General features: G+C 43.9%; 1 protein-coding gene across 6 annotated transcripts in view; it reads left to right on the top strand.

The window, feature by feature from the left end:
- The window catches only part of PHACTR4 (phosphatase and actin regulator 4), a 143,544-nt gene that overhangs the window by 81,142 nt on the left and 37,037 nt on the right, over positions 1-25,365 (top strand). For 2 of the 6 annotated variants that reach the window (XM_040337973.1, XM_040337974.1), the window contains one exon: positions 23,162-23,311. In XM_040337973.1, coding sequence (XP_040193907.1) covers positions 23,162-23,311 — 150 coding nt within the window. Of the gene's footprint in view, positions 1-86; positions 447-17,241; positions 17,262-17,595; positions 17,642-23,161; positions 23,312-25,365 lie in introns of those variants that run through there. The other 4 variants (XM_040337971.1, XM_040337970.1, XM_040337975.1 and 1 more) reach the window with 4 other exon arrangements.

Genomic DNA, 25,365 nt, shown 5'->3' with positions numbered 1-25,365 from the left:
TGGCTGCAGAAAGTCAGGAGCTGCGCAGGTTTCATATGGAGGCGTTTAAATGAATTATTTACTCTTAGCAACTCCCCAGATGTTTTATATAAATCTGCAATACTCTGTCAGATTGTAGAACCTCGATTTAGCTGGTGTTGTTTCTGCTAAAGGAAAAAGTGATAATTATGTCCGGGATCCTGTTAATCCTGTTTGTTGCAGAGGAAGGGTGTGGAAACGGTTAAGAGGGCGGTAGTGGTGTTAAATTCCCAGTGTATGTATGTATGTCTCGGTTGCTTTGCTCCGTATAAAGCCCCGCTTGTCTCTATACATGCCCCTGCCCCGGGGGGGCATTTATTTATCCTCTGTCCTACCTTAAAGGGGGACCCTTGAGTGCTGAGAGGGTTTTCAGGCAGTGTCAATGGGGCAAGCATTTTTCTCCCGGCCTGTGGTCCCGGCCCTGAGGGGTGAGTACAAATTCAATAGGGACAATTAACCCTTGTGAGGCACCATTGGTTATTGTTATGCTTAAGAGATCTGTTTCAGAATGCATGCCATGTGTGTGTTGTATGGGCTGTGTAAATTAACAGTATCATTTTAACAAGCAATACTATTTTATTATGTCATATAATGTTGCTTACTAGGGTTGTCCAGATACCGATACTAGTATCGGTATCGGGACCGATACCGAGTATTTGCGGGAGTACTCGTACTCGCGCAAATGCTCCCGATACCTAAATAGAATACTTTTTTTGTATTTATCAACATGTTCTATGAAAATTCTTTGAGTTTTTTACTACTGCGTGACAAGCAAATAAAACATTTTTATTCATTTTTACTCATTTTTATTCTTTTATAATGTCTTGAGTTAGAGTTCTTCATAATTCTAAAGAAAATATCCTTAGTCTGTATTGTGGTTTGAAAACTGTCACATGACATTTAAAAAAAGTATCGGTATTCGGTATCGGCGACTACATGAAAAAAAGTATCGGTACTTGTACTCGGTCCTAAAAAAGTGGTATCGGGACAACCCTATTGCTTACTTTATTTTATAATCTCTGAATCATTTTTAATATTTACCATGTATACAGTGCGTGTGTGACATGTACATGCTAATATTTACTGGCAAAATTCCTTCTCTGCTATACTGGGATTTTTGTTGGTGCTATGTTTTTGTTCTGTTTGTTTTTCAAGTGTATGTAATTTACAGAATTTAGAATTACACTTGTAGCTTGTATAATTAAGGTGAAGATCCAGTCGTAAAAATGTTTATTTGTTTATTAAGACACCAAAGATTTTCATTTATCCTAATGTTACAATTGGTAAATTTATGACTGGACGCTGTACAGCCTGTGCATATCTTTTGAAAAAAATTAACCTTAAAGTGGTACTATACATTCAGTTTTTTAAACAAACATGTCATACTTGCCTCCACTGTGCAGTTCGTTTTGCACAGAGTGGCCCCCGAACGTCCTATTCTGGGGTCCCACGGCGGCTCTTGTGGCTCCTCCCCGCAAGAGCTAACCCCCTCTGGGAGGCTGTCTCTCGAGGGGGTTACCTTGCGGGCGTGCCCCCATCTGTATGAATGACTCGGCCCCGCCCCCAGCGTGCCGCATCATTGGATTTGATTGACAGCAGCATGAGCCAATGGCTGCGCTGCTATCAATCTAACCAATGAAGAGCCGACAAGCCGTTTTGGAAACGACGCGGGATCGCACCCATGGATGTTCGGGGCGCAGATAAGTAAAACGAGGGCTCGGGGGGGCCGGAGAGTGCAGGGTGTTTTTTTTTTCACCTTAATGCTTAGGATGCATTAAGGTAAAAAAACATCAAGGTTCATAACCCCTTTTAAGGCCTTATGTTCACTGCTGCTGGTAAACGGACGTTTAGGAGCATTTGGACGTTTTTTTCAGCTGCCCCTAAACTCTCCTTTGTTATTTTATCAGAACATGTACACAGTGTCGTTTATAGTAGTTTCTAGGCAGTTGAGTTTGGAAGCATTTTTGGGAAAGCAAAAAGCGTTCAGGACGGATGTTCAGAGGCATTTGAAACACCAAATGCCTGTAAACGCTTGTAATTGCGGTAACTCGCGTTTTTTAGCTGCATTTTAGTTTACAGACGTTTTTAATTTTTGGCTATTTTAATATATATATAAAATCTAAACCTGTCAAAACAGACGCTTTAAACGGTTACTATCAACTTGAATCATTCAGGAGAGGTTGTAAAAATGTACTGTGTACATGTTCTATTCTGCCTGCAGTGCGCTCCCATCTTGGTTGTGGGCATGTGAAGCCCACAAGTGTTTTCTTCCTTGAATCTGTGCTGCTGGTTACCTAGCATGCACCTCCGGATCTCGCAAAAGCCTTTGTTTCTTTTATAAAGTAGCCACAGCCTTATCAGAAAAGCCTATCCCATGCCAGCATGCTTTAGAAAAGAACCCTTTCTTTCTGTGGAAGAAGTGGTCTCTCTGCAGAGGTCAGACGCTTCTTGTTCAGTCAGATCTTTAGCTCTGCAATCAATGAGGCTCATGCTTTTTGCTGATTGGAAAGCTCTACCTCTGACTTATTAGAGGACAGATTGAGTGTTCATTCACACAGGTGTAAACTAGGGCCATGCAGCGTCCACAACTGTTTGTTTACTCTTTTTCCACCGCTGAGCTAGGGCTGGGGAAAAAAATCGATTTGAATCGAGTTGGGAGGTCAAATCGATTCAGATTTTGACCAAATGTTTTTTATAGAATTTTTATTTATTTTTTTTCCCCATAGGACCGGTGCTCTGCGGACTAGGCTGAAGCCGCAGCCTCGCCTAAAAAAAAATCCTCCTCACAGCAATCCTGGGAAAAGGCCGTAAGGCCTAGGCTGAAGACGCGGCCTTTTCCCAGGATCGCGGCGAGCTGCAGGCAGGATTTTTTAGGCGAGGCCGCGGCCTTTTCCCAGGATAGCGGCGAGCTGCAGGCAGGATTTTTTAGGCAAGGCTGCGGCTTCGGCCTAGTCCGCGACCTTTTCCCAGGATGGTGGCGAACTAGGCCAAAGCCGCGGCCTGGCCTAAAAACTCCTGCCCGCAGCTCCTTAGGAGAGGTGCTGTGTCGATCAGAAAAAAAAAACTTTATTCGAAGCGTAAATCAATTTTTTTTTTTTTATCGCAGATAGATTTTTTAGGGGCCAAAATCGCCCAGCTCTACGCTGAGCTCTGTGCAGGCCATCCAATAAAAGGTACATATTGGCTATGGATCCCCACAGGCAAGTTTGACAGGGAAGCAGGGATAGTTGTGTGGGCCTGGATGAGGTCCTGTTATGTTTGGCTGTGGCGTACCGATTCAACTTTTTGGGCCACCTGCATGGAGCGAAGTGGTGGATACAAAAAGGAAACAAAGCTCTGGCCACTGCACAGGACTGAGTGCCCATGTAAATAAGCCCCAAACCTTGGCAGAGGGGCAACAGAGAGGAAAGGCCCTTCTGTACAGAATTCTGCCAGGAGTTTTTTCTATCCAGACTGTGGCTGCTTTCTAAAGGAATGAAACTAAGCGCACCGGTCGGGTCCGCCTGTTTTTTTAGGTGGACCCGATCGGACCCTCCAGTTTGGACTGGTGGGTGTAAACTGACTTGTCGGTTTACACCCGCCGACATCTGATTCTATCCGTCTTGTGAATTTGATGGCAGTTAGGCGTAAACTGACAGTCGGTCCGTTTTTTACATCTGACCGCCCATAGAGGAGAGCAGGCTGTCTGCTCTGCATAAGCACAGCGGACACAAACCAGCCATCCGTCTGCTCAGCAGGGCCTCAAACATTTGACAGTTTGGCTGCACCTGGAATTAATTTGCCTGCAATGTTTTCATTTATCTTTGTGACTCCGCTGAAGATTCCCCCTGCTTCCTGTCCCTGACACCAGGGCAAAAAAATATAGAAATCGCTTGTCACCAGGGCAGGACAGTATAAACCGCATTAAAAACCGTATCAGAAATTTTAAACCCACTCTAAGAATGTGTTTTTATCTATGTCCTTGTTGGAAAGATTTCCCATCCCCTCCTTTTTTTACAGGTAGGTGTAGGGCCACAGCAATTAGAGCTGATGAGTGAGTGAAAAACGTATATAGCGCAACACATGCAAACTGAATCGCCTCTGGGCGCTGAGTATCCATTCCCTGAGTGAACTTTTGCTCTCAGAGAGGTTTTGATTTTTCTTCTGAAGGCCAAGTAGTTTACCTCCAATCGGATGCTGGTTGGTAGTGCGTTCCATAGTCTAGGTCCTTGGACTGCAAATCTTCGTTCTCCTTTGGACTTGTATCTGGCTTTGGGTATCTGGAGTAGATTTTGGTTGGTGGATCGCAGAACGCGATTGGGGTTGTGAGCTTTTAGTTTTTTTTCTGTCTTTTACTGGCAACCAATGAAGGGATCTCAGTGAAGGCGAGATTGATTCCCATGTTTTTTTTCCCCGTCACGAGTCGAGCGGCCGTATTTTGAACGACTTGTAGACGAGTGATTTGGTATTTAGGGAGTCCGAGATAGAGGGTGTTTGCATAGTCAAGTCTGGAGTTGATAATTGTACCCACCACGACTGCTATGTCTTCTTTCGGGATAAAGGGGGTGAGTCTGCGTAGTAGGCGCAGCAGATGGTGCGATCCGCTGACCACTGACCCTATTTGTGCATCCATTGTCATGTAGGTGTCGAAAATGACTCTGAGACTTTTGACTTTGGCGCTAGGGGTGATGGTTTGACCCAGAATGGGCGGGGGTGTCCATGTTGTTGTAGGGTGATTCTTTTGATTGGCGTGAAACAGGAGAAGTTCTGTTTTTGAGCCGTTGAGTTTAAGATAACTCTTTGTCATCCAATTTTCTATCAAAGTAAGGCATTTCTCTAGTCCGAGATAATAATCTTTTTTTTTTTGCAGATGCGAAAATACAGTTGAGTGTCATCTGCATAAGCGTGGTAAAGTAACTTCTGGTTACCGATGATTTCAAATAGAGGGCGGAGATAGATAGATAGATGATGGAGACTCTAACCTTGGCCCGGATTCAGAGAGCAGTTACGACGGCGTATCTCCGGATACGCCGTCGTAACTCTGAGTTGCGGGGTCGTATCTATGCGACTGATTCATAGAATCAGTTACGCATAGATTTCCCTAAGATCCGACAGGTGTAAGGGTCTTACACCGTCGTATCTTTGGCTGCATATTTACGCTGGCCGCTAGGTGGCGCTTCCGTAGATTTACTCAAGGAATATGCTAATTGGGTAGATACGCCAACTCAGAAACCTACGTCCGCCCGGCGAATTTTTTTTTACGCCGTTTACATTCGGCTTTTTCCGGCGTAAAGTTACCCCTGCTATATGAGGGGTATCCTATGTTAAGTATGGACGTCATTCCCACGTCGAATTTTGAAAATTTTACGTAGTTTGCGTAAGTCGTTCGCGAATAGGGCTGTACATAAGTTACGTTCACGTCTAATGCAATGACGATTTGCGGCGTAATTTCGAGCATGCGCACTGGGATTCTTTCACGAAGGGCGCATGCGCCGTTCGTAAAAAACTTCAAATACGCGGGGTCACTATTAATTTAAATAAAACACGCCCACATCATCCACATTTGAATTCCGCGGGCTTACGCCGGACCACATACGTTACGCCACCTTAAAGCGGATGTTCCGCCAAAAAAAAATATTAAAGGCCAGCAGCTACAAATACTGCAGCTGCTGACTTTTAATATAAGGACACTTGCCTGTCCTGGAGTCCAGCGCCGTCCACAGCAGATGACGCTCGTCACCCTGCTGCCCCCCCCCCTCCATCCACGCTGAGGGAACCAGGAAGTGAAGCGCTGCGGCTTCACTGCCCGGTTCCCTACGACGCATGCGCGAGTTGCGCCGCGCCCGCCGATTGGCTCCCGCTGTGTGCTGGGAGCCGAGTGTTCCCAGCACACAACGGGGGGGCGACAGGATGTGACGCAATGCCCGTCTTTTGCCCGTGAATGCCGGGCCGGAAGTGGGTGCAAATACCTGTCTTTAGACAGGTATCTGCACCCCCCTGAAAGGTGTCAAATGTGACACCGGAGGGGGGGAGGGTTCCGATCAGCAGGACTTCACTAGGGTGGAGAACCGCTTTAACTTATGGCGCAAGTTCTTTCTGAATACGGAACTTGCTCCCTAATTTACGGCGGCATAACGTATCTGAGATACTTTACGCCCGCCGAGAGATACAATATTGTATCTGAATCGGGGCCCTTAACTTGCTCTATCCAAAGTGCAGTAGAGCTTTGGCTGAAGTTGGACTTTAAAATACGGTATATCCAAAGCCAATTTGTTTCATTAGTTAAGGGTTAAAACCCATGCATTTTTTTTTTTTTTTTTTATTATTATGCTATCTTCAGTTCTGGCCCAGAATATAAAGATATGTTGTGTGCACTAAATGCTTTTGCAAACCCAGATACTGCCTTGTAAAGGTAGCAGTGACATTGCTGTACTGCAAATATTCTGTGCAGGGAGTAGAGTTGTGGAAGAAACCCAGCAAGTCTACCACTACAGGCTACCTACAGATAACTACCATACATGAAGGGGTCAGATACAAAGACCACTTGCCCTGCACAAGGGAAGAGAGCGGCAGTGACTAGTCTTATTACATTACAGGAAGCCCCTGCACAGTGGCAAATTTCCCCACTGAATTGCATTGATCTGTAAAAATACACCAAACACATATACAGTATGTGTGAAAACCTGTGCTGGAAATAAATGACACCCGTCCTCCAGCAGCTGGAAGAACTAGAACAACATCTCCATGGTGTATTCATTTATAAAAAAAAACGGCTATTTTATTAGATGTAATCTTCACATAAAATAAAGCACTAGGAACTGGTACTTCTGGGTGTCCTCAGTGTCTGACGTCTGTTCCTCTTAGCGCGTTTCACCACACGACTTCCTCAGGATTTTGTTCCGACATGGTCTTGTGTGACAAAACGTCAGACACTGGGGACACCTGTAAGTACTGGGATTGTTTTGCCAGAGTGTTTCTAATGCTTTTATGATGACTTTTAATTAAAGCACTTTTATTTAAAAAAAAATGTAACCACTTAAGGACCGCCGCTCGACTATATACGTCGACAAAATGGCACAGCTGGGGAACAAGGGTGTACATGTACGTCTCCTTTAAGAACCCAGCCGTGGTTTTTTTTTTTTTTTTGTACATACCGTAGAATCGCTATTTTCACCCCCGGCTTCCGGGTGGTGAATCCGGCGGGACTGGGCGTTCCTATCCAGCAGGCAAGTGATTGACGTGATGACGAACACTACCCCCGTCGCATACGAAGCGTCACGAGTTGCAGAAAGAAGCCGAACGTCGTTGCGTAGGCGCCGTATAGCGCCGTTCGGCTTCTTTCGGCAACTTGTGACGCTCCGTATGCGACGGGGGTAGTGTTCGTCATCACGTCAATCACTTGCCTGCTGCATAGGAACGCCCAGTCCCACAGGGTTCACCACCCGGAAGCCGGGGGTGAAAATAGCGATTCTACGGTATGCAAGACAAAAAAAAAGATCAGCATACGGTGAATCTCTGAAGTGAGCTCAATGTAATATTACATTTTTTTAGGGTGAACCCCCGCTTTAAACTTAAATAGCCTTAAAAGCAGAGGTCCACTGACAATTTTTTAATTTTTTTTTTTGCAAACAGTAACACAATAATACATTGACAATTGCAAACTCACTGTTTTGGATAAATAGCTTGCCCAATGCCCGTTTTCATTGAAAAGATCAAGTTGGATAATCGGGACGGGCGTTCTCCTCTTGCTTGTGGGCATTTACTTCCTGATTCTTCCTGATTCTTCCTGATTCCATTGATGCCGAGCTACCATTTAGAAATCAAGACATTGCTGCAATGTGATTGAGCATATGTTGTAAAATAGGATGGACCTCCGCTTTAAAACTGATTTTTCTCCCCCCCCCCCCACTTAATACATATGCTAACTAACCTATGTAAAGAAGAAAAAAAGTCACTTATTTTCAGGCCTCTACGGTCATGTGATCCAGCTCCTCTGTCAACCAGTGCAGCTACAGGGGAGAAAAGGGATTGCCGAAAATGGACAGACCTTTGAAAGCCTATGGTTGATGTCGCCACTCCAGGCTTTGCTAGACATTGTCAGCGCTCTTTCCTCTCCCCTGAAGGTATTTCTGTCTGACACAGGGGTTGTGACATGAGCGAAACGGCCATAAAACTGGGTATGTACATACAGCTCTTGCACAGGTTAGTTAGAATGGGTGTTAGGAGGCTAGTAAGTTTAGACTGGAATTCCACTTTAACAAACGCCAATATAAGATATCTGCTTCATTAAGAGTGCCTTGTGTTCAGTAAATTGTTTAATTACAAGGCTTGTATTGTAAAAAAAAGAAACAGAGAAGCACAACTGTGTAGCACTGTAAAGCAGATTTTGGGTATGTAATAATCAAACCTGACTGCCCCATGAACGTGTATTATTACAAATGGTAATTCTTAATGGTTAGATTTACGGCAACCTGATCTTTTTTTTGACAATGCTGGTTACACACAAGTGTTGGGGGGTAGTAGTTATTCCCTTAAGGCAGTGGTTCTCAACTAATGTCCTCAGGACCCACTAACAGGCCAGGTTTGCAAGATAACTGAAATGCATCACAGATGATATAATTTTCTGCCCAGTTATTGCAGTATTCTAGTCTGCATCTCCCCCAAGGTAATACTTAAAATCTGACCTGTTAGTGGGTCCTGAGGACAGGAGTTGAGAACCACTGCCTGCAGGACAGGAGTTGTAAAGAAAAACATTTTTTCACCTTAATGCAATCTATGCATTAAGGTGAAAAAACATCTGATAATGAACCCCCCCCCCCCCCAGCCAACGTTTTACTTTACCTGACCCCCTCGAAAGTCCCGCGCTCGGTCCCGAGATCCTCTTCGCCGCTCAGCCTGGCTAGAGCGGATGGATTGAGAGCAGCGCAGCCATTGGCTGGCGCTGCTGTAAATCGCATCCAGTGACGCGGTGCGCCAAGGGGCGGGGCCGAATGATACAGTGAGCGGCTATGAACTCGGTAGCGCGCCCGCAAGGACTCACCATGCGATGCTCTCTCACATGAAGGTGATGAGTTCTTGTGGGGAGGACCAGAGACAGCCACCGAGGGACCCCAGAAGACGTGGATCGGGGCCACTCTGTGCAAAACGAACTGCACAGTGGAGGTAAGTATAACATGTTTGTTATTTTAAAGAAAAATATGTTTTCCTTTAGTGACCCTTTAAGGGAATAACTACTATCCTTGAGTGTAGCCAGCATTGTCTTACTTTCCACATTTCCTCTCCCAAGATCTTCACTGTGCAACCCTGCACAGTGCGAAACCCCTTAGTACCCTGGGCATGTCCTCTGCCCAACACCAGCAGCACTCATGCAGCCCCACAGATGGACACTGCCACCACCATGCTTCACTGTAGGCACCATGCATTGTTCTTTGTACGCCTCACCTTTTCGATGCCATACAGTTTTGAAGCCATCAGTTCTAAAAACATTTATCTTGGTCTCCTCATTTCAGAGCCCCAGTAGTTGTCATCTTTTTTCAGCATTGGCCCTAGCAAATTCTAGGTGGGCTTTTTTGTGCATGTGCTTTAGGAGAGGCTTCCTTCGGACGACACCCATGCATGCCATTCCTCTGCAGTATACGCCGTATTGTGTCACAGGAAACAATCACCCCAGTTTGGCTTTCTAGTTTAGCTAACTGCTGTGAACTTGCACGTTGATTTTCTTAAAGGCTTCTCATCAAAAGCCGTTCCTGTTGAAGTGTTAACTTCCGTGGACACCCTTTACTTCTCTGTGAGATGGTTGCCATTCCATCTTTTTTTTTAAATTTTGTATCACTTTTGTTACAGTATTCTGTAACTTTGCCGATCTTCTTGTAGCCTTCACCTTTCTAGTGTAAAGAAATTTTCTTTCTCAGGCCATGTGACATTTCTCTCCCTTGTGGTGCCATTGCTGACAGCATTTAATGGGAAGGGTATTCTTTAGGTAATGCCCTTTTATAATCAACTGTCTGCTGTACTTCTGTTTAACTACTTCCCACCTGGCCACTGTACATATACGGCTGGGTGGGCGCGCTCTCCTCCTGAGTGGACATTCAGGAACATCCCTCAGAAAGAGGGAGATCACCCGGACACGGCGCATCTCAGATCGACAGGGGGGGCTCTGTGATTGGCCCTCCTGATCACATGACCGATGTGTCCAATCACAGCGGTCATGTGTTGCAAATAGAGAGCCAGTTGCTAGGAAATTGTCTCTCCTCTCTTCACACAGAAGTTGTCAGTGAGGAGAGGAGAGCGGATCTCTGCAGCCGGGTGGTGATCAGTGAGAGTATGAGCTGTTTTTTACAGATTTTTATTCACCAATCACCAGTCTAGTGTCCCCACACATATCCCCACAATGTAAAACACACAAAGTTAACACGCATGTCCCCACATAGTAAAAACACCTGTCCCCCACATATGTAACAGTAAAATCACATCCCAATGATCATTTGCACATCTGTACATGATCATTTGCGTACATAAGTCCGTGATCACACAAACCAATTATTACACTTAACAGGATTTTTTTTTTTTACAAAAACATGTAGCAGAATACATTTTGGCTTAAATTTATGACAAAATTAGATTGTATTGGATTTCTTTTAAAATAGAAAGAAGAACATTTTGTTATTTTTTCCAAATTTCTGCTCTTTTTCCGCTTATATCGCAAAAAAAAGTGGTGAATATTTTTACCGTATTTATTGGCGTATAACACGCACCCCAACTTTGAGATAAAAGTTTCAGGAAAAAAACTTTCAACAACCCCCTGCGTGTAACACACAGGGACAGTTTACCCTCTATTTTCAGGGTAAAAAAGTGAGTGTTATACGCCAATAAATACAGTACCTCCAAAAGAAAGCTCTATTTGTGTTAACAAAATTATAAAAATTCCATTTGGGTACAGCATTGCATGACGGCGCAATTGTCATTGAAAGTGCGAGATCGCTGAAAATTGGTCTGGGAATTAAGGGGGCAAAAGTGCCCGTTATTGATGTGGTTAATGAATAATTAGACTCCCCTGTAGTTGAATTCTTGTTAATTAGGATTTTGTCATCTAAAAGTGAGCTTTGCTCCGAAGGGCTTTTTTTTACTCGGACGGACCGACAGACTCTGCTTTGCTCGGCGAGGGATCGTCCTGTTGATCCCCGCTGAGCAGGTGGATGACAGGTCCGTCTCCACTCACTATAAAGAGACGGACCTGTCAGAGCCCCACTCTCCTCTATGAGGAGATCAGATGAAAACGAACCACCTGTCCGTTTTTTTTCTTAACCCATCTGCCAGATGGATGGAAAGTAGAACTACCATCCATCTGGATTTTGCAGAGGATCAGATCGTTTAGCAGCGGGTGTCAGCGGACAGGTCACCGCTGACATCCGCAGCTCCATAGGGCTAAATGGAGCATCCGATCAGTTCTGCCTGAAAAACGAACAGGTGGACCTGATCGCAAAGCCCGTGTGAAAGGGGCCGAAGACTTTCATTGGGATGTATTCATTTTTGCAGCATGTTCTTTAATACCGTAATTTTGCTAGGAAAAATACTTTTTTGTGTGTGCAAATTAACAAATCTTGGTTGCAATCAATGGCCTGAATTTGTTGTAGCATTGTGTAGTATAGTGTCCCATAGAATATGTTGATTTTGGGAGGAAAGTAAAGGTTTTCTGACAAATCTGTTGGAATGTACTAATTTATGCTGAGCATTATATATGCTTTAGGTTTCAATTCTCCATTATTCCATCCCATTTCTTTAGAACATTTCTTCTGTATATGCTTAGTCCCCATAATTACCTTAGAATAGTTCCAGTTATTCCCATCTGCGTTTCTTTTATACCTGTATGTACAAGTCCTTCTGCTCTCTCGATATCCCCTTATGTAGCCACCCATTCTGATGCAGTGAGAGCAGGAAGTGTAGGGCCCCTTTCACACTGAGGCATATTTCAGGCGTTTTAGCGCTACAAATAGCGCATAAATAACGCCTGAAATAATCCTGCCCCAGCATTCTCAATGTGAAAGCCAGAGGGCTTTCACACTGAGGCGATGCGCTGGCGGGAGGAAAAAAAAATCTCCTACAAGCAGCATCTTTGGGACAGCACGGCTATACCGCCCGCAAGGTTTCAGCCGCTAGTGGGGGTTAAAACCGCACCGCTAGCAGCCGAATATCATGGTAAATACGACGGTATGGCGGCGCTAAAAATCGTGCCGCTTTACCGCCACCGCACCTCCTGCGCCCAGTGTGAAAGGGGCCTTATTGATCAGGAATAAGTGACAAGGATAGATGAGAGTGAATCGGCTCATACCTTGCCTCCCTATAGATGAGCGTGTCCTCCCAGCTGACCACTGGAACGTGCAGAACTTAGCTGAGCTGTACAGATCATTTGCCTGATTACCGTTTTAAAAGCGGGTCTCATTAAATGTAACAAATCAACTGATGGACAGACTGCATAGCCAAATCTACCATTCAGTGGTTAGCATCCTGAAAGATACAGGTTTCAAATGGTACCCAGGGATGCGTTCTTTCAGTTTTGCAATTGGCAGGAAGCTGATGTATTAACCCCTGCTGGCTGGTACGAAAAGCAGGAAATACAGCAGCAAAAAAAAGCAGCAGCTACAAGGATGGCCTGGGGATATGCACACAGTACATAACGTAATGAATTTAACTTCAAAGTGACTAAAGGCAAAACTTTTCTATTATTTTGGATAGCGTAAGGGAAGGAAAGAAAACTCTCTCAAACAAAGTTACTCTCAAATCTCAAAAAACAACACCCCTTTTAGGGCAATTGCATAATGTGTTCGCATGCATCACATACTAGCACATTATGAAATATACCTTTCAGCGGCACACTGTGACCGCCGATAGGGCTAACATTTTCCCCTGGTCTTTCTTCCGGGGGTGTGTGTGTGTGTGTGTGTGTGTGTGTGTGTGTAATCCCAAATTTTCAAGAAGAAATTCATCTTAAAACTGCCTGTCGGCCCATGGGACATACCTGGATAACATAGGGGTTATTATTTAGGCATCACATTTACAGAGGCCACATAGTTGGGCAAAAGGTGCGGGCCATATATTGCAAACCCAGGATGAAAACCTCCACTTATAAAGTGTTCTCCTATTTTGACCACGTGTTACCCCAGACGCAGACGCGGACTGCATTTAGATGTTTAAATTGTGTCTGCATCAAGTAAAGTCACTCCTACGGTTAGCGCAGTGTTTGCCAAAAATATGCCATGAGTTCAAAATGGCTTTAAGCTTCTGCCCACCGAAGTATGTGTTTTTTTTTTTAGGTGTTGAAAGATCAAAAAGCTGCCAGTTCATCTACAAGTCTGCTGTGTAAAAATGAAAAACTTGTTGGCTTTTCGTAATTATATATTTGGTTGCAGATGGGCTACTGGGATTCTTGGCATTTTGGCTGGGGTCAGGTGTAGTATTGTCTTAGGAAGAACATGGATACTGACTTGTGACAAATGCTCTACTACTGTGCTCTGTGAGCAAAAGGAAGAATGTATGATGTTTGACAAGTCAAATGAAGAAGTGTATAACTGTATGGATGGCAAATGGTTTTGCCCAATGGTTCACCTAAGATCTGGGGAAGATGGGCTTAAAGCTTACATCTCTGTATATTTGTGGTTGCCAGAGGGAGGTTAAGTTCTCTGTACGAAAATTGCATTCCAGTTCTTTTGTTGGCAATAAGTTGCGCAAGCTTCCTTTTTAAGTGGCCATTCTCACCCTTGGACTAGGGAACAAAGTGACTTATCCTTTTTTGTAAGGTTTAAGGCGATGTGCACATACAGTATTGTGCCTCAAATTTTATGCATTTGGCATATTAACTGGTATTTTAGAATGGATAGTAATAGCAGGTTAAAGTTATAAAATGATTTAAAGCTTTCCTTATTTTCACAGATAGAAATTTTACCAGTTTCGCACAGCTCCTAACTTGTTCACCTAGACATTACAAGTATTTCTTGATTTTAGATTATTATATCTTTCTCTTGGTTAGTCATTAGAGGGTTAAATCCCCTAATTAAGTGCTGTACACTCCCTTTATTGTGTAATACATAGTGACAGGTTACCTCGGCATTTAAAGACAGCCGTACAATTGGTAGCCTACACCTTTACAGAAAATTCCAAAATCCTGCCTTGTTCCACAATATAGAAGTATCTGTTTACTTTTCTTTGTGCATGTAGAGCCAATGCATTGTCTTTGGTTGAATGTTCTCTAGTAATTCGAAGGAAAAAAATACAATATAACTTGGTGCTGGCACCTACAGTTTATTACTGTGTGTGTGTGTGTGTGTGTGTGTGTGTGTGTGTGTGTGTGTGTATATATCGGTAGTCGACAAATTCCGGGCGCCAGGTCGCCGTTGCGCCTAGAATTATCGACCTGGCGCCCATGGCAGCAGAGCTGGGGTATCCTGTGAGCGTCTCCGCCTACCCACCCACCCCCCCACCAGCGATCGCGCATCTCTGTGATCGCGTTGTGCCGCTAATTGAGGCCGCAGCTTTGCGGCCTATGCATCGAGGCGGCTGGAGTAAGACGAGCTGCGGGCTGGATAGATAAATGACCGCCTCTCGCTCCAGGGATTGGGGAATTTGTCTGAGGGGGCGGTGCCACCAAGTCATTGCCACGGGGAGTCACAGGAAAGGAGCTGGCCGGAGAAGCCAAAAAGACAATTTTAAAACCATAATTTATAGGATTTTTGCACTTATGGTTCACACTAGCAACACTGAGTTAGGGCACAGGCATATTGATATTGTTCACTTTGCAGCCACTGTGCCCATCAATTGTCACCACTGTGCCATGCCATCAAACGCAGCCACTGTGCCATCAATTGTCACCACTGTGCCATGCCATCAAACGCAGCCACTGTGCCATCAATTGTCACCACTGTGCCATGCCATCAAACGCAGCCACTGTGCCATCAATTGTCACCACTGTGCCATGCCATCAAACGCAGCCACTGTGCCATCAATTGTCACCACTGTGCCATGCCATCAAACGCAGCCACTGTGCCATGCCATCAAACGCAGCCACTGTGCCATGCCATCAAACGCAGCCACTGTGCCATCAATTGTCACCACTGTGCCATCAATTGTCACCACTGTGCCATGCCATCAAACGCAGTCACTGTGCCATGGGGGGAGGCGATTGGAACAGAGAAGACAATATGAGAAAATGATGTGACAGTCTGGGGTCTGCTCTGCTGGGGGCCCCGAGCCTGCTGGGGGCTGAGTAAACACTGCTGAGGTTACCCTTTGCTATCACATTTGGTTTAGAGTCTAAAAAAAAACTGGCTCCTAACTTTTTTAGCTGGCTCCTAGATTCCAAGCAAATTTATCAAGCCCTATTCACTCACTCACACAATCTCACAAAAGTGAGTACACCCTTCACATTTTTGTAAATATTTTATTATATCTTTTTGTGTGACAACACTCAAGAAATTACACTTTGCTACAATGTAAAGTAGTGTGTGTACAGCTTGTATAACAGTGTAAATTTGCTGTCCCCTCAAAATAACTCAACACACAGCCATTAATGTGTAAACCGCTGGCAACAAAAGTGAGTACACCCCTAAGTGAAATATTACAAATTTGGCCCAAAGTGTCAATATTTTGTGTAGCCACCATTATTTTCTAGCACTGCCTTAAGCTTCTTGGGCATGGAGTTCACCAGAGCTTCACAGGTTCCCACTGGAGTACTATTCTGCATGACAACATCATGGAGCTGGTGGATGTTAGAGACTTGTGCTCTTCTACGTTCTGTTTTGAGGATGCCCCACAGATGCTCAATAGGGTTTAGGTCTGGAGACATGCTTGACCAGTCTATCACCTTTACCCTCAGCTTCTTTAGCAAGGCAGTGGTCATCTTGGAGGTGTGTTTGGGGTAATTATGTTGGAATACTACCCTGTGGCCCAGTCTCCAAAGGAAGGAAGGAAGGGATCATGCTCTGCTTTATTATGTCACAGTACATGTTTCCATTCATGGTTACTTCAATGAACTATAGCTCCCCAGTGCCGGCAATACTTGTGCAGCCCCAGACCATGACACTCCCACCACCATGCTTGACTGTAGGCAAGGCACACTTGTTTTTGTACTCCTCACCTGGTTGCCTCCACACAAGCTTGACACCATCTGAACCAAATACATTTATCTTGGTGTCATCAGACCACAGGACATGGTTCCAATAATCCATGTCCTCAGTCTGCTTGTCTTCAGCAATCTGCGGGTTTTCTTGTGCATCATCTTTAGAAGAAGCTTCCTTCTGGGACGACTTTGATGCAGTGTGCGGCATATGGTCTGAGAACTGACAGTCTGACCTCCCCACCCCTCCAACCTCTACAGCAATGCTGGCAGCACGTATTCCCCTCTTTCCCAAAGCCAACCTCTGGATATGACGCTGAGCACGTGCACTCAACTTCTTTGGTTGTCGACTACGGCAAGGAATGTTCTGAGTGGAACCTGTCCTGTTAAACCGCTGTATGGTCTTGGCCACCATGCTGCAGCTCAGTTTCATGGTCTTGGCAATCTTCTTATAGCCTAGGCCATCTTTATTGTAGAGCAACCATTTTTTTTTTCTTCAGATCCTCAGAGTTCTCTGCTATGTTGAACTTCAAGTGACCAGTATGAGAGCGATAACACCAAATTTAACACACCTGCTCCCCATTCACACCTGAGACCTTGTAACACTAACGAGTCGCATGACAACAGGGAGGGAAAATGGCTAATTGGGTCCAGTTTGGGCATTTGCCAGCGGTTTAGACATTAATGGCTGTGTGTTAAGTTATTTTGAGGGGACAGCAAATTTACACTGTTATACAAGCTGCCCACTCACTACTTGTAGCAAAGTGTCATTTCTTCAGTGTTGTCACATGAAAAGATATATAATAATAAAATATTTACAAAAATGTTGATATAAAATATCTCTAGTATTTCTAGATTAAAGTATTTTTTGTTTTTCATATGTGTGTATGTAGTATGTATGTGTCTCAGATGACTGAGATCCTCAGCTACTTTGCAGTCCCCCAGGAACAGGGTATGAGGATGTAGCGCATCTACCTTGACAACTATGTGCAGCTGCTTCCCCCATGGCTCCTCCAGTTATATTGGGTTGATTGTATTCATTGATCAGGTGTTCCAAGCAGGGAGCCTTGTGTTAACATGCCAGCATTTTATTCCTCAGACAAATCTGTGGCCTGCTGCTCCATCCGTTTTTGCTGTCTTGGGATATGACAATTGGCAGGTATACTTTTTCTATACACTCCTTAATTGGCACCCACAGTCATCCATTTCCTGATGACCCGCCCTAGTAGGAAATGCAGGGATAGTTTCAGCGCTGCCGTATTAAAGCAATGTTTTGTCACAATTGGTTGATTACAGCTTGGCTGTGGATAGCTTAGCTCCTATTTGGCTTCGTTGTAGATTTGGGAATATTTAGGAAGGGAATTTTAACAATGTGCCACCGATGGATCAGTTACTAAATGCAAGGATTTTACCATTAAGTTTGCAAAGAACAGTGTGCTGTTTGACCAACACCGCACAGTACCTGAAGAATAAAACTAAGTTATTGTGATCAGACATAACCTAATTGGATGCCAGCTATCAGTTCTTCTGTATTGTCAGGTGAGGTCCAACAGAATGACTGTGATGTGTTTCCTTTAATTTTACTTTTCGATTAAAAAATGATTTGCTATTTTGAAAGAACAGGTTTGCCATCCAGCATTCTTGGATTTGTACTAAACAGTTCAGTGGTTGCATTATCAAAGCCATTCTGGACTTAAGCCCTGAACCGTTTGGCTGGCAAAAGACCAGGCCACTTTTTTGCGATTCGGCACGGCGTCTCTTTAACTGACAATTGTGCGGCCGTGCGACGTGGCTCCCAAACAAAATTGACATCTATTTTTTTTCCCTACAAATAGAGCTTTCTTTTGGTGGTATTTGATCACCTCTGCAGTTTTTATTTTTTGCGCCATAAACAAAAATAGAGCGTCAATTTCGGAAAAAATGCAATATTTTTTTACTTTTATATATAGAATATATATTTACACAACTTTTTCCTCAGCTTAGGCCCATACGTATTCTACATATTTTTGGTTAAAAGAAAATCACAATAAGCAATTATTGATTGGTTTGTGCAAAAGTTATAGCGTCTACAAAATAGGGGATAGTTTTATGGCATTTTTTTATTATTTTTTTTTTACCAATCATGGCGGCGATCAGCATTTTATTTTTTATTTTTATTGTGACTGCGACATTATGGCAGACACATTGGACACATTTGACACCATTTTGGGATCATTGTCATTTTTACAGCGATCAGTGCTATAGAAATGCACTGATTACTGTAAAAAAATACACTGGCAGTGAAGGGGTTAACATGTAGGGGCGCTGAAGGGGTTAAATGTGTCCTAGGGAGTGATTCTAACGGTTAGGGGGCATGGCTATGAGTGACACATCACCGATTGCTGTTCCCGATGACAGGGAACAGACGATCAGTGACATGTCACTAGGAAGAATGGGAAATGTTGTGTTTACACTGACATCTCCCTGTTCTTCAGCTCCGTGACACGATCGTGGGACAGCGGCAGACATCAAGTCACTAGTGCCTTTGCAGTTCATTGAGAGCTGCTAGCCGTCGCTCACGGAAGTTAACGGTACTTGTAGTCTATTCATTCACAAGAAACTGTGAATGAATGACTAGGCAGTGTGGACAGAGCCCCGCATGGCCATGTTGTTTTTAAATTCTGATAGGTGCAAGGAGAACACCCGCCCGCTGTCACGAGGGGGGGGGGGGTGGAGAGGAGGCAGGAGCTGGAACATGTTCCACACTAAATGCAGGTGGAACATGTTCTAAAGGTGAACTTGTGCTTTAAGAGAAGAATAAAAAACTTTAATCACATTTTTTTTTTTTTTTTTTTTTTAATCATTTAGTGTCACTTTAAAATCATTTTGAACTAATAGTTAGTGGTTCTAAAGGCAGATTTTTTTTACCTTTTAAAGTGGTTGTACACCCTTTTACATCACTTGTACCTACAGGTAAACCTATAATAAGTCTTACCTGTAGGCATTATTATTATACAGGGTTATAGGAGTAGGTACTGCAAGTATCTCCTAAACTATATGTTAAACCTGCATCGGCGCACTGCAGAAACTTCTCGATCGTGCCGTTTCTAAAGGGCCTGGGCGGGCAGCTCCTGCGCGCGTCGCGTGCATAGAAGTGACGTCATCGCGGCTCTGCCCAATCACAGCGTCTGAGCCCGCAAACCCGGAAATTACTCCAGGAGACATGTCGCCGGTCACAACGGTGTACAGGGATTGTTGCAATAGCTTTGATCCAAGGTAAGTATTTCATAATGAGATTTATTTATTTTTTTTATATCCACTTTAATGCATTCTAAGCATTAAGATAAAAAAATAATAATTCTGTGTGCAGCAGCCCCCCTAATACGTATCTGAGCCCCATCTCAGTTCAATGATGTTGCACGAGAACCTCAGCTGTCCAGGACTCCCCTTCTCTTGTACAAAGAGTTTTATTGAAAAAGGTACATCAACAAACAAAAAGAATACAAAAGAGAAAGACAGTGGTGGACACCGCATAAGCTATCAAACATCAGAACAGATAGTCCGTAGACCTGAGATCAATCCGGCTTCTAGGGATCCAAAAGCGAATCCAGAAGACCGGCAATAAAATGTCCTCAACTCCAGTAGCCTGCTAAATTAACCTAATGCTGGCTTAGGTAACATACCGGCTAACACGCTGGGGTAAATGTAGAACTTAAAAGCAAAGTTGCTATACGATACACAACATTACCAAAATAAAAAAAAAATAAAGATAATAAATAAAATAACAAACCAAAAATTAAGGACTCCCCTTCTCATTGGCGGAGACAGCAGCAGGGTCTCATTTTCATGAAAAATTTTGCAAATACAGAAAAAATCCTGATTATCCTATAATCCATTGAGCTCCTAACTTTTTAAGCAGACAATGCCTCTGCTGCTCTAGAATTCCAAGCATTGGTATCAGCCTTGCCTGTGTTATCCCCAACTGCACTACTGAACTCCTTCTCTTGATGTTATTCAGATAAGGGAAGGGAAAGTTGTCCCAAAGTCCCACAGAAGAAAACTGGGCAGAGCTGCCAACACTTCTTTAGATTTAAGTAAAGCAAAGGCAGTAAAATAAAACCGTGCAGCACTACCCTTCCCATTAATAATCTAGTGCAGAATCAGTGTGAACAATATGAGCAAACAATAAATGTGAAAAACAAAAGCACTTCTACCAAATAAACATACACTTAACCACTTGCTTACTGGGCACATAAACCCCCTTCGTGCCCAGGCGAAATTTCAGCTTCCGGCACTGCGTCGCTTTAACTGACATTTGCGCGGTCGTGCGACGTGGCTCCCAAACAAAATTGACGTCCTTTTTTCCTTACAAATAGAGCTTTATTTTGGTGGTATTTGATCACCTCTGCGTTTTTTTTATTTTTTGCGCTATAAACAAAAAAAGAGCAACAATTTAAAAAAAATATATTTTTTTTTTACTTGTTGCTATAATAAATATCTCCTATTTTTTTTAAAAAAACTTTTTTTTTTCTCGGTTAAGGCCGATACGTATTTTTCTACGTATTTTTGTAAAAAAAAAAACGCAATAAGCGACTGGTTTGCGCAAAAGTTATAGCACCTACAAAATAGGGGACAGAATTATGATTTTTTTTTTTTTACTAGTAATGGCGGCGATCTGCGATTTTTTTTTTTTTTTTTTTTTTTTATTGGGACTGCGATATTGCGGCAGACATATCAGACACTTTTGACACAAATTTGGGACCATTAACATTTATACAGTGATCAGTGCTATAAAAATGCACTAATTACTGTATAAATGTGACTGGCGGGGAAAGGGTTAACACTAGAGGGTGAGGAAGGGGTTAAATGTGTATCCTGGGTGTGTTCTAACTGTGTGGGGGGAGGGGGAGGGGGGTGACTGGGGGAGGTGACTGATGCTGTGTCCCTATGTACAAGGGACACAGATCGGTCTCCTCTCCTCTGACAGCACGTGGAGCTCTGTGTTTACACACAGAGCTCCACGTCCCTGCTGTCACCTGCTGTGTCACCGCCGATCGTGTGTACCCGGAAGACATCGCGGCTGCCAGGTACACGCATCGGCTCTTCAGCGATGCGCCGGGACAGTGTTTACCCGCTGTGCGCCACCCAGTGGCGCACACGGGTAATGCTTTTAAAGACGTCCAACCGGCACTTGAGAGCCGCGCTGTTGACGTCTTTTGTCAATAGTGCGGGTCTGAATATGAATACAAAATCCTGACTCCACACCATCAGACAGCAGTAAGGCTACATGTCCACGGACGTTTTAAAAAACGGGCTGTAAAGCTAGTACAGACGCCAGGAAAAAAGCAGCATTTTCAACGCGATTTTTCCCGCGTTTGCATTGAATTTAATGCACGTTTTGCCGCGCTAGTTTTCAGCAGCGTTTTTTCTGTCTCTATTCAAAATCAATTGTTCCCTATGGGAGCCCATTGATTTGAATAGCGGTCGCACCAGAAGTCGGATCAAGATGATCCGACTCGCGGGGCGACTGGTGTTCGGACAATCTTGAAGGGGAACCCCGCGCAAATTTAAAAAAAATTGTGCGTGAGGTTCCCCTACAGGATAATACCAGACCCTACGGTCTGGTATGGATTTTAAGGGGAACACCTATGCCGAAAAAACGGTGTGGGGTTCCCCCAGAATCCATACCAGACCCTTATCCGAGCACGCCGGTCAGGAAATGAGCACCCCCTCCTGAGCCATACCAGGCTGCATGCCCTCAACATGGGGGGACACCACTCGGAGCATGCTGGGACTGTGACGTCGTCAGAGGCCTATATAAATCATCGCGCACCGCACACCCGGCATTACAGCAGGAGGGAGCGTCGTGGCAACATCGAAAGAAGGCGGCAGAAGGCGACAAGGAAGAGCGGACCGGGTTGGCAGCTGCTGTAAAAGAGCTGCAAGAAGATATCGGTGGCCAGCACCGAAGAAGACCCCTGAAGTCAGAAAAAGACCCCCGGAGCTGGCTAATAAATTATTTTAAAAACCTGTGTTGTGTGTTTATTTTATTGACACTTTTTCTCCCGGTGAATGGGTAGGGGCACTATGTACCCATACTCATTCACATAGGGTGGGGGGCCCCCTTATTAAAGGGGGCTCCCAGATTCCGATAAGCCCCCCGCCCGCAGACCCCGACAACCAACGGCCAGGGTTGTCGGGAAGAGACCCTTGTCCCCATCAACATGGGGACAAGGTGCTTTGGGGTGGGGGGGCGCAGTGCCCCCCCCTGCCCCAAAGCACCCACCCCCCAATGTTGAGGGCATGCGGCCTGGTATGGCTCAGGAGGGGTGGGCGCTCGCTCGTCCCCATTCCTGACCGGCCGGGCGGCGTGCTCGCATAAGGGTCTGGTATGGATTTTGGGGGAACCGCACGCCATTTTTTCGGCTTTGGTGTTCCCCTTTAAATCCACACCAGACCGAAGGGTCTGGTATCATACTGTGGGGGAACCTCACGCAGAATTTTTTTTTTTTATTTGCGCGGGGTTCCCCTTCAAGGATCTCTGCACACCAGTCGCCCTGCAAGTCGGATCATCTTGATCCGACTTGTGGTGCAACCTCTATTCAAATCAATGGGCTCCCATAGGGAACCATTGATTTTTAATAGAGAAAGAAACACAGGACGAGGCTTACAGCTCTAACTCTGGAGCTTCAGAACGCACTGGTCCTGTTTTTGTTTTTTTTGCAGCTTAAAAACGGCTCAGCCATTTACAGCTCAAAAACGGCATGGTGGGCATGAGGCCATAGGCTAACATGGAGAGCTGTTTTTAAGCTGTAAAAACGTCCATGGACATAAAGTAATTTTGAAGTGCTTCTAAAGCCTAAACAATTTTTACCTTTCTGGCAGGATTATTGGATCTGTTTCTTATTTTCAGTATTTTTAAAGAGAGAGATGCACTGGATGTCGCTTTTTTTTTTTTTTTTTTATTGTACCCAGACATTCGCTTTTGACTACTAAAGCAATATTGGAACAAAGCAGTTATATCTTTATCCCCTCATTGCCTGACAACACATCTATTTTTTTTTTTTTTTCTCATTACAGCTGAGGAGGGGGATTCTCCCACAATGCCTCCAGCGCCCCCAACTCCACCTTCTAAAAGGAAGAGCAAATTTTCTGGAATAGGAAATTTCTTTAAGCCATGGAAGTGGAGGAAGAGAAAGACCAGTGATACTTTTCGTGAGACTTCAGAAGGTAATTTGAAAGTAAATTGGGGTTTCATAAAGACCTAGACTATGGTATCCCCTTTTATATAGGTGCCAGTACAAATGTGAAGTTGATTAAGGCACATGAAATCAAATTTTTGTATATCTTGTTGGGTTCCTACTCCTGTCTTCATGATTGTATTATGTTAGTTGGTAGGTCCTTCCAACCAGCAGCACTGTGAGATGCCTTTCTCATGATTATTCCAAAATGGTAGCTTGTACACTGTATATGTCATTCCATTGGTCATCTTAATCTGGCCATACGCTATTACATTTTTTTCCTGCAGTCTGTGAACTAAATGAAAAAAACTGTTTCCTCCATTCACACTGCACAGTTCAGATGTATTAAACTCTTGCTGGCGTATTGTGAGTATTTGTGTTTTAACAGCCAGCTTTATCAGCTGCCAAAATACCTGAAGAGAGGCTGCATCTGATTGGATGCATTCACTGTTTGTATCAAAATGTTCTGCCTGACTCCTTAGGTGTGTGTGTGTGTGTGGGAAATAGTCTGATTTACAGTTACATTTGGAAAAAGTACCCCGATTCCTTATAGCAGTACCCTAATAAAAAATGTTAGTCCTGGGACCCAAAACAAACTTGGCAAACTCTACTAACTTACATCGTCATACAGTTAGGTCTGTATATATTTGGACAATTTTAAATTTTTTTCAGGTATTTATCATAACATATTCAAGCTATAGTTATATAATGAATATGGGCTGATAGTGTGCACAACTGCACACTTGGGTTTAATTTGAGGGTATGTACATCCACATCGAAGTGTTTAGGAATTACAGCTCTTAAAAAAAAATTTTTAAGGGACCAAATGTAATTGGACAATTGAATCAAAAGCTGTTTCATGGTCAGGTATGGGCTACTCCTTCGTTATTTCTTCATTGATTAAGCAGGTAAAAGTTCTGGAGTTGATTCTAAGTGTGGTATTTGCATTTGGAATCTATTGCTGTGAACCTTTATTGTGCGTTCAGAGGAGCTGTCGATGCAAGTCAAAAAGGCCATTGCAAGGCTTCAAAAACTAAAAAAAAAACATCAGAGAGATAGCCGCAACCTTAGGAGTGGCCAAATCAACAGTTTGGTGCATTCTGAGGAAAGAAGAATGCACTGGTAAGCTCAGCAACAAAAAAGGCCTGGACATCCACGGAAGACAACAGTAGTGGATGATCACAGGATCCTCTATATGGTAAAGAAAAACACATTCACAACATCCAGACAAGTGCAGGACACTCTCCAGGAGGTGGTCATATCCTTGTCAAAGTCTACAACCAAGAGAAGACTTCACAAAAGCAAATACAGAGGGTTCACCACAAGGTGCAAACCATTCAAAAACCTAAAGAATATAAAAGACAGATTAAAAAAACATCTAAAAAAGCCGGACCAGTTCTGAGAAGGCATTTTTTGGATGGGTGAAACTAAGATTAATCTGTACCAGAATGACGGGAAGAAAAACGCGGAGTAGGCTTGGAACAGCTCATGATCCAAAGCACACAATGTCATTTGTAAAAGATGGTGGAGGCAGTGTAATAATATGGGCATGCATGGCTTCCAGTGACACTGGGTCATTGGTGTCTATTGATGATGTGACAGAAGCAGCCAGATGAATTCTTCAGTGTTTAGTGATATACTGTCAGATTCAGCCAAATGCAGCAAAGTTTATTGGACGGCGCTTTATAGTACAGATGGACAATGATCCAAAACACACTGCAAAAGCAACCCAGGAGCTTTTGAAGGAAAAAAAGTGGAATATTCTTCAATGGCCGAGTCAATCGCCTGATCTCAACCCAATTGAGCATGTATTTCACTTGCTGAAGGCAAAACTAAAGGCAGAAAGACCCACAAAAAAAGAACAAGTGAAGAAAGCTGCAGTTAGAGCCTGTCAAAGCATCATGAAGGAGTAAACCCAGTCTTTGGTAATGTCCATGGGTTCCAGATTTCAGGCAGTCATTACCAGTAAGGATGAGCTCCAATTTGTTTGCAAAGCCCACGTGCAAAACCCGCCAGGAAGTCGGCACTGCGCTGCACTAATCA

The sequence above is a fragment of the Rana temporaria genome, chromosome 2 (assembly GCF_905171775.1).
Source record: "Rana temporaria chromosome 2, aRanTem1.1, whole genome shotgun sequence".
Classification (NCBI taxonomy): Eukaryota; Metazoa; Chordata; class Amphibia; order Anura; family Ranidae; genus Rana; species Rana temporaria.
This window is presented reverse-complemented; position numbering and strand designations above follow the sequence as displayed.